Consider the following 10,043-nt stretch of genomic DNA (forward strand, 5'->3'; position numbering starts at 1 on the left):
AAATAAATACATACATTTGCATAAAGCAAGCACATTTGTCCACTCCCATGTTGATAAGATTATTAAATTCTTAACAAACCTCCCTTTAAAGTGTATTTTTTAATCGTGATTAAATATTTTAATCGATTGACAACCCTAATGTAAACATGCTCTAGTAGAAACCCCAATAATACTGTAGGTTCTCTTTAAGAGAGAAGAAATATTGTATTTATCCTATATCATGTCCAAGCACGTCCATGTTATGTCCATGTTTCTCCAGCCAAGAACAATTATCTCTTACTTGTTAGAAAAGACAAGTAAGAGCTTATTGTTTTTGACATGTGACATGAAGGCAGCATGATAAAAATGAATGTGTTGCAAGTAAAATGCAAAGAGAGAGGGTAATATTTTGTACTACTTTATTTAGAAGTATCCAGAAGATAATACGGAGCATTATCATTTATTTAATATGATATTTTATTCATACTCATGTATGTTAACACAAATAAGGGATCACACACAGTTAAGTGCATTAGTCCTCATGCTCTACTTCTGTTAGCTGTACCTTGCATCCATTTAAATTAGCCTCAGTATCACTTCATCTCTTTATGGTCCAATGTGGCCATGGAGCATGCATTTTTCAATTTTTCAATGCCATCTTTAGTGGAATGCAAAATTCCAGTCATGTCCTATTTCTTTCACAAATTGGAATTAAAATGGGAATTGACAGTGGCACATTTATTATTGTCTGCATGTTATTTTTTTTTTCTTTCTATAGACCACAACCTCAATAGCTAATATATATGTGACTGGAGAGAGGAGGAGGAGGAGAGGAGGGAGAGAATGTGGTCATTAACCAAATGCAGAGAGGGAGACTCCTTCTCCTGCATTCAAATGATGCTTAATCCAACACTATCAACACTCCTCTCGTCCCTCCTACTCCCAATCCTTCTCTTTCTGTGCCATTTCACTGAGGAGGCTACTATGCAGCGTGTTCCCTCATCTGTCTCCCTCATCCTTCTTCTCTGTCCCTATTTATCTCATTCCTCTCTTCCTTCTATAGGCTCCTTTCCCCTATTTCACCAAGGACGTGGATATATCTCCTCCTACCCGGCCCCATCTCTCTCTCTCTCTCTCTCTCTCTCTCTCCCACTCTCTCGGTAAGTCTCTTTTCCTCTATCTCTCCGTCTTTCTCTCTCATCTCTCTAAGAGATAACTGTGTGCAAGCTCTTTCATCTTTCTTCCTCCCTGAAGAGAAGACTGCCCAGCAGACACAGAGAAGCAGAGTCAGCATTTCAGCCCTCTGTGATGTCACAGACCCCCCCCCCCACCCCAACCCACTCCCACCCTCCCACCCACCACCTCCAAAACACTTCCACACACACAACTGACAAAATAAGAAAAGCAGATGCAACAAACAACTCTGTCTGTCTGTGGTAATAATACATGAGGGAAAACACTCACCAAACTGTGCCTTACAAGAGGTGAGGAATAGCAGCAAGCTGCATCTCCACTGGAAAAAAAGAACTGGCGCACTGCTGCGCTCACGAGACAGAGAGAGAGGCAGAGGCAGAGCACAGAACCACTCTGGAGTTGGAGAGTAGAAAGTCTGACCTCTTGTCTCTTGTATGATACATTGGAATGGGAAGGCTTTCCATTTTAAACGATAGGTTGGGCGAGACAGACAAGCAGCAGAGAGGGGAGGATCGCGCACAGGTAAAGTGATCTAGAGAGTGAGAGTAAAGAAAAGAGGGCGAGGGCACCGAGCACGTGAGAAACGGAGACGAAAAGAGAGGGAGAGAAGATAGTTACAGTGAGAAGGGGGGGTGGGGGGGGGGGGGGGGGGGGGGAGAAGGAGGGATACGGGGAGGAGGGGAGGTTTGAATGTGTTAATACACAGGAACACTGCATCAAACCAATGCACTGCTCTGAGGCTGGCTGAGCAGCTGAGAGGAGTGCGTCAGCAGTACATTCACGTTCCCACTGAAGGACAAAGGGAGGGGGCAGAGCGAGCATCTTAGCTGCCTGCAACACCGACACGGAGGGAGGGGGGGGGGGATAGAGAAAAGAGAGAGATTGGAGAATAAACAAGAAGAGGAGGATGTGGATTAGAATGCTGCTCCTGCTGCTTCTGTGACGGTGGGCTGCCTGAGTGCTCGCGTGCCTCCTCCTCTCCATCTCTCTCTCTCTCGCGCGCACTCTATCTTTCTCTTGCTCTTGATCTGTCAGTGGTTCTCTCTCTCTCTCTCTCTCTCTCTCTCTCTCTCTCTCTGTTCTACTCCGGCTACTGCAGTAGTCCACCAGCCAGCCGCAAGTCTGACAGCCACACACATGGCTAACTGCCACAACTTACTACCTCAGCCCTGGAGAAACAACTAACCCATAAGGAAGCAGAGGAGCGCTGCAGGAGACAGCCCAGGGGACAAACACAGCGAGTGGAGAGAGAGAAGAATCCTGAATACCTTTTCTCTTGTTTTTGGATACAGATACGGAGCCCACTTCCACACATCCTCCCAGCGTCATCCTCTCTCTTTTCTCTCATTGCAGAAGAGGACAAGAGTGCGCTCTCTCTCTCTCTCTCTCTCTCTCTCTCTCTCTCTCTCTTCTTCTGACAGCCTTTTGCGAAGCTCCAACAGTGCAGCGCATCCCCTTCTCCCACCCCCCCCACCCAGCGCCACCATCTCTCCCACCACCCCCCCATCCCCATCCTCTCCTCCTCTCCTCCTCTCCTCCCCCCCCAGGAGGAATAGACGGATTACTGCTAACTGTGCACGCGGCAGCCTGCAGCTGCTCTGACCAGGGCCAGCCCAACGTTGGGAGGAAGCAAAAGGAGCACAGAGGAGGAGAGGAGAGGGGGATGACTGTGTCGGGAGTTCTTTAGCCTTTTTTCTGTGTCTCAGTCTCTGTCACAACGGGGCTAATCAGCGACCGACTAGCCCTTGGCAAAGTCACAGTGAGGGAGGTCTCTCCACCAAACGGGCGACCAGCCGACGAGCCAGCACCAACACCAACACCAACACATGCATCAGGAGCCCACAGAACTGGGGATTTTTTATTTATTTCACTTGGTCACTTCTTCTCTCCTCCTCTGTGGCGTTTCACTGCGTTATGGATCATTGTGATTTATCCACAGCTGAGCTGCATGCTGGAGTCTGCAGCCTGGCAGGGGGGCAGTTAGTGGGGGCAGAAGGGATCCAGGCACCTGCCAAGCCTTCATGGCCTTACCTCTGCCTGTGAGTGCTTTTCATGCTGCTTTTCAGTCTTTAATACCAGGAGCCATTTTGTACCCTTGGCTAATAGAGGGCCACCTCACTTTTTCAGAGAGGGAAAACAAGAAAACATCAATCTGATGTCTTTCCATGGAAGGAAATTATAAATGAACGTGATGCATGGCTGTTGCTTTTAACATTTGGAAAGAGGCAAACGGACCACTTCCAAACTAATGAGGTACGTCACTGATACTGTTATTCAACCTTTTTCTTGCATTGCTGCACTGCTTTTCCTCTGCTGCTTCTCTTGTATTAATCTCTCTCACTCTGTCTCCCTCTCTGTCCCTCTTTTCCCTTCTCTCTCTCTCTCTCACACACGTCAATTTTGATGTAGCATCTCCCTGCACTGTCGATGGAACTTGGGAGCCTTGAGTTGCTCCAGCCAGGCTAGGGTGGTCTGTCCTCTGGTGTGTGCCGTCTCCCCCCACCATGCAGAATAATGAGCCCTCCACACCATGAGTCCTCTGGGCCAGGTTAGTGTGCAGCCTACCTGGAACGCAGCCCTGCTCGCCGTGCTCTCCCTCATGGTGCCTGCTCTCAGTATGTGCCAGTCCACAGGCCCTGCGTTGGGCTCGGCTAACCCACAGAACTGCCCAGGTGTGTGCTCCTGCACTAACCAGCTCAGCAAGGTGGTGTGTACCCGCCGAGGCCTGGTTAGAGTTCCCCCGAACATCCCAGCCAACACCAGGTACCTGAACCTGATGGAAAACAGCATAGAGACCATACAGGCAGATACCTTCAGGAGCCTGCATCACCTGGAGGTACTGCAGTTGGGCAGAAATGCTATCAGACAGATTGAAGTGGGGGCCTTCAATGGCCTGACCAGCCTCAATACGTTGGAGCTCTTCGACAACAGACTGACAGTCATACCCAGTGGAGCTTTTGAGTACCTGTCAAAGTTGAGAGAGTTATGGCTTAGAAACAATCCAATTGAGAGCATCCCCTCTTATGCCTTCAACCGCGTCCCCTCCCTCATGAGACTGGACTTGGGAGAACTGAGGAAGCTGGAGTACATCTCTGATGGGGCATTCGAGGGACTTCAAAACCTCAAGTATCTCAACTTGGGGATGTGCAACTTGAGGGAGTTTCCTCATCTTTCACAACTGGTAGGATTGGAGGAGCTTGAAATATCGGAGAATCTTTTCCCTGAACTGAAGCCCGGGGCCTTCCTTGGGCTTAAAAATCTACGTAAACTGTGGATTATGAACTCTGCCATCACTACCATTGAGAGGAATGCATTTGATGACATCACAGCCTTGGTGGAGCTGAATTTAGCCCATAACAACCTGTCGTCCCTCCCCCACAACCTCTTCACCCCTCTACAGTACCTGGTGGAGCTACACCTGCACCACAACCCTTGGCGATGTGACTGCGACGTAGTGTGGCTCTCCTGGTGGCTCAGAGAATACATTCCCACAAATTCCACCTGCTGCGGACGCTGCCACACCCCGGTCCACATGAGGGGACGATACCTGGTGGAAGTCGATCAGTCCACCTTTCAGTGTTCAGCTCCAGTCCTACTCAATGCTCCCAGAGATCTGAACATCTCGGCAGCGAGGGTGGCAGAACTGAAGTGTCGCACAGCTGCCATGAGCTCAGTCCGATGGCTTCTCCCCAATGGGACCGTACTGACCCATGGCTCGTCTCATCCACGGATATCTGTCCTTAACGACGGGACACTCAACTTCTCCAACGTCCTCCCGTCAGACACAGGGGTCTACACCTGCATGGTGAGCAACATGGCGGGGGATTCCAACTCCTCGGCCTACCTAAACGTCAGCAACGCTGAACTCAACACGTCTAATCTGTCCTATTTTACCACCGTAACAGTGGAGGTTTTGGAGCCCACAGTGGAGGAGACCCCGAAACCCAAGCCTACTATCCCTGCCTCGCCCTCTGTGTTTCAGCCCGTCTTCATCTCCACACCTACTGTGCTGTTCCAAAACACTCAGACTCCAAGGCAGGTGTCAATCCCCACTGCCAGAATCCCTAGTGGGCCAGCCGCTAGCCTGGATGAGGTGATGAAAACCACCAAAATCATCATTGGCTGTTTTGTTGCTGTTACCTTGCTGGCAGCTGCCATGTTGATAGCGTTCTATAAGTTGCGTAAGCGGCATCAACAGAGGAGCACGGTGGCAGCAGCCAGGACCATAGAAATCATACAGATGGAGGAAGAAGTTCCTCCCGTTCCACCGCCCACCTCCGGATCTAGTGGCTCTGATGACACAGGGTTGGTACTGCCTACATTAGTGGAACACAACAGCAACACCTTTAAGCCTGGGTACGTGTCCTCCTCCTCCTCATCCCGCCAAGGGGGCTACGGAGCCCACTGGACCCAGAACAACTCTCTTCATCGCTCAGTCAGACAGCATCACAGCCACATCAGCACCATTGCTGATCCCTACGTCATTAAGACTACTCACGGCAAGGAGAAGGTTCAAGAGACCCAAATCTGAGTAATGCTCCCTCTGGATCTATCTCTGACTCTACCCCAACCTCTCCTCTCCACCCATCTGCTCACCAGTCCATGCAATAGAATGCACAAAGAACAAAACGGTAACTTTCTTTTGTACAGAAGTGCAAAACAGAGACAGTTTTTTGTTTCTTGTACATGCCTATACATAAGTATATAAATATGAAAAAAATACAAATATATATATAAATGAAACTACCGTCAGGCAGTGGTGAGACATGCAGATTATATCAGAAAAGAAAGTAATTTGAAACTATTTTCTAATAACTGGTGACTTCTATTTAAAAAAAGATAAAGATACTGAATTGCTTTTGTGATTGATAATAGAAGGTGGTACTGTCTACTGTAGGAAAAGAGGCATTTAGTTTGTTTTTTGACCATATTTAGGATGCAGTAAAAAAAAAAAAACTCTTTATACAGGCACCAGTTTCTAAATACAGCCCCAAATGTAAGCTCCAGTTTTTACCGTGCCAAATATTATATGCAATAAAATGGTATCTCCAGACTTAGGAACACAAAAAGACACACAAGCAAAATCTAGATAGATAGAAACATTTGTCCAAGGATAGCAGCGTAATGGCACAGATAGAATGTGCTGTTCAGTAGCTATCAGCCAAATGCTTTTGGACTGCAGTGAATTTCTGCAGCTAAGGTTTAACCCTCTGTTCGCCGGAGCTACGCTGCGTTTATTTGACAGTGCCAATGCTTCTTAGTTGTAGCGTATCTAAACATGTTTATTTAGTGTGCACATGATTCCCCACTGGTTTAGCTGGCAAAGATGAAGTGCAGGCTAATAACAGTTGTTGCAAATACTTTGTTCTGTTATTGGTTGCATTTTTGTGTTATTTCTTTTCCGTTAGGTTTTGACATGCTTCTTAATGGCTTGTGTAGTGTTTAGGGCTAATTTAATAATGCAGTTGCCTGACTTGTCTCTGCAAGGGCTCATTCCGATGCTAATTTTTTCAAAGGAACAGACATGCGGTGCAGTGATACAGGGCTTTGCTGACCGTTCTGCTTTTGGGAGAAAAAAAAACAGAGGATTGAAGTGAAACAAATGAATGTCTGATACTGGGGCTTTTCCATGGACTACATTGAAACATGACTTTCTTTTTGTTTTTCTTTTAACAGTTTATTTTTGGCAACACTATTTTTATGGAGAGACAAAAGGAGGCTATGAAAAATAAAAACCTTTGGTTTGTATTTCTCTAATCAGAAACACTTTCATCTGATGTTTTTTTCTTCTCTGAATATATTTCCATTTGTGTGTAAGCTGTTTAATCGTAAAGGCTGGAGGCAGTATTGTAAATCGTATCCTACCCCGAACCCCCCATCTTACGGTCCTATGCATTTACTTAGTGTCTGCATGAATGGGTCTTTAAGTAACTGGTGTACAATGCTGCATTATACCCCACAGTGGGGCTCTATGCAGGTCAGATAGGCTGTTGGTCTTTGATGCCTCAGCTTAGTTCTTAACATTGATTTCTCAGTGACTGTGAAGGGGAAAAAATACATGTATCCCACAGTTCTACAGTTTGTGGGTTTCTTTTCCTTACATGCTCACCTGCAGGTTGTAGTTCCTATCAGAATCTGACATTTATCAAGTGAAAAAAAAAATATATATATATTGTGTTTTTAATAAGAAGAACAGTTGTGGCTGGTTCACCATGACATGAGGTACAACACGAGCCTACTTCAGCAAAGCAAGTACTTCCCGAATACAATCTAAATATATCACCTAACAATGGGAAAGCAGACAGATTTTTGTTATCTATTTTGTGCAGATGCTGCATGTGTCAGTGCATTTCTGAACAATCTGAATTATCTTGACGTCATGCAGCTAAAAGGCCAGCTACCGTAAATAAGTGTGCCGAGTCTCAGTGGTGACTGAAACGCCTTACCTATGACCTTATACTGTTGCCCTTCACACAACCACTCGCCACTCCTCCTTCTTTTGTACTGATTTAGACAAATGCTCTTCAACCCTGCAGGTTACTGGTCATTTGAAAGGTTTATGTCGCAATACAAAACTGCTCCTGCTGAGGCTATTTGGGGATAAAGAGGAAATTACAGTATGACCCCTGTGATAATTATGGAGCATGGTGAATTGACAGGAACACCAAGGCTTCATTTAAAACCTCCAGGCTGAACTTCCTGTACCATCAAGAGCCACTTAATAATGTGCTGCGAGGCACTGGCTGGCATTTACTATATGTATATGTGCATATTTTCTCTTGGCATTCACAATAAGATGACTGCATTACAGTAGGTAGTCCTCTGGTGCAGTAAAACAAAACAGGGACAGCAATTATGTAACAGTCTGGAATACAGGTTGAGTGGGAGTCTGTTTTCTCTGGAGTTTATTTTTTTAAATATATGCATTGTTTACTATTTAAAATAGGATGTGCTGTACATACAAACAAATTAAGGCGTATAACATATTGCAGGCATAAAGGAAATTCCTCTAATTATATTTTCATTTGGGATGTTTCCTTCAGCTCTGAGTGGATGGATGGAGATGTGTTAGTGTTTTCTGGCAGCACACCTGGCAGTGTGTGAGTACAGGTGGGCCTCAACAAGCAGATGGAACTCCTATGACTGTGTCAAGTGTTACTTCATTTTCTCCTAACTGTGAGCGCAATACACGGCTGAATATTCAGTCGCCGCCAGAATGTGATGGCTGCTCTTTGCTTTGACAAAAGCGAGTGTTCTTGGTTGTTACAGTATGTGTGGGTTGCAAAAGAGCAGACTCTTATTATTTCCCCAGCACAGCGTGGCTCTGGCCGCGCTAGCGCCTCCATAAGAGGCTGTTGGCTGTTTGTAAAGCCTTTAATGTGCCTGATAACCAGCCACATACAAGAACACTACTTCCTTTCTTGTTTTGTTTCTTCCTCCTCCTCCACTTCAGTGTTAAAATCAAAAGGGGAGGCAGGCCCTGATTTAACATACTATTGCTGCACCAGTGTCGAGGGTGAGGAGGCTGAGACTGGAGAGGAATGGCTATTGTGTTAACTGTTGAAAACAAGAGCCCAGACAATAGTCCTTCCCTGACAACATCAGCAGGGTTAATATGAATCTGTTCTCTGGGGTGGCTGCCGTCTTATCTCCAGCAGCTGAGTCAGTCATATGCTTTGAATTTGGCTGTATGTTGCCTTGTTGCAAATGAGCTGTGAAGATGTCTTGTCATAACTGCTGCCGTCTCCCTTCCTCTGTCCCCTCCCTTTTATCACTCGCGCTAATTGACTTAAAATCATTGACTGAAACCCCCTCAATATAGCACGTCTAGGTTGCGTTTCAAGGCAGCCCATACTCTCTCCTCCTCTTTCTTTCATTCTCTTTCTCGTCTTATCTGTTTGGCACAGCAACTGTCACATATTTGCACAGTCCTATGGAGCATGCTCACTAATGCCCACCTGTTTTTTTCCCTCTCCTATTGATTTTCAGCCAATGGGTTACTGATAAAGCTTCAGTCCGAGATGTGATGCATCTTTTTGAAGCAAGCAGTTTGTCAGAGGCTCATGCTGCTATCCATATTGGCAGGGGATGGAAGAGGTGAAAAGAATGGCTAAGCTGCCGCTGTATAGCGCGTCTCACTCCGGCTATAGATAGGATCTGCGGAGAGACAACAGGAAAGGGGCTGGGATAAGGCTCTACGGCCGGCGTTCTATGAGGTTAAGGGTTTGTTGGGAACAAGTCCTTGAGCCTCCAGATCCATATCTGTTAATGAAGTTCCCAGCAGTAAGAGGTGTTGGTCAGGTGGCGGGCCACAGCAATTCTGTCACAGCTTCTCCACTGACTGATGCCTTTTTTGTGCCCACAAAGGGATTGTAAGAAATGATCCATGGTCCTCTTAGCAGTGAAAAATGGCCTAGACTCAATTCTCATCCCTCTCTCAACGCTTGATTAGTCAGCCTACACCTGACTGCACTCTTTCACTATACTTTGGCTGACCTGAGCCTACGCTCACACTCTTAAATGTCTAGCAACTTAAATTTGTCTTAGCTTCTACAACAAAATCATAAAGGCACATTTTCATAACAAATTTAGGAGGACTCATTCTGTTTTTGTTGTCATCTTTCAAAATGACACTGGAATTTTAGCCGTTCATAAAAGGAAAATGAAACAAAATAAACCTGGAGTTGTTTTAATAGAACAATGGGATGTGAACACACTGAAAAAGTCAAATTTTCTTAGACATTAATAAGCTTTAATCACAGCCTCAAAACAATTAGCTTTTTGCTAAAAAAGTCTCTGATTCCAGCTTCTTAAATGTGAATATTTTTTTATTTTTTTTAATTCCTCTTTGACAGCAAACTGAATATCTT

At 45.7% G+C, this 10,043-nt stretch overlaps 1 protein-coding gene across 1 annotated transcript; it reads left to right on the top strand.

The window, feature by feature from the left end:
• The first annotated feature begins 2,680 nt into the window (after positions 1 to 2,680).
• On the top strand, positions 2,681 to 7,249 carry lrrc4.2 (leucine rich repeat containing 4.2). The gene is made up of 3 exons (XM_037768496.1): positions 2,681 to 3,212; positions 3,301 to 3,426; positions 3,583 to 7,249. Exon 3 carries the CDS (start codon positions 3,704 to 3,706, stop codon positions 5,702 to 5,704), a length of 2,001 nt encoding a protein of 666 aa, XP_037624424.1. The 5' UTR covers positions 2,681 to 3,212; positions 3,301 to 3,426; positions 3,583 to 3,703; the 3' UTR covers positions 5,705 to 7,249.
• The last annotated feature ends 2,794 nt before the right edge of the window (positions 7,250 to 10,043 follow it).

This window comes from Sebastes umbrosus, chromosome 4 (assembly GCF_015220745.1).
Source record: "Sebastes umbrosus isolate fSebUmb1 chromosome 4, fSebUmb1.pri, whole genome shotgun sequence".
NCBI lineage: Eukaryota > Metazoa > Chordata > Actinopteri > Perciformes > Sebastidae > Sebastes > Sebastes umbrosus.

Bases quoted from the DNA above. Each gene is read 5' to 3' on its own strand.
- lrrc4.2 (XM_037768496.1), top strand. From the start codon at position 3,704: ATGAGTCCTCTGGGCCAGGTTAGTGTGCAGCCTACCTGGAACGCAGCC.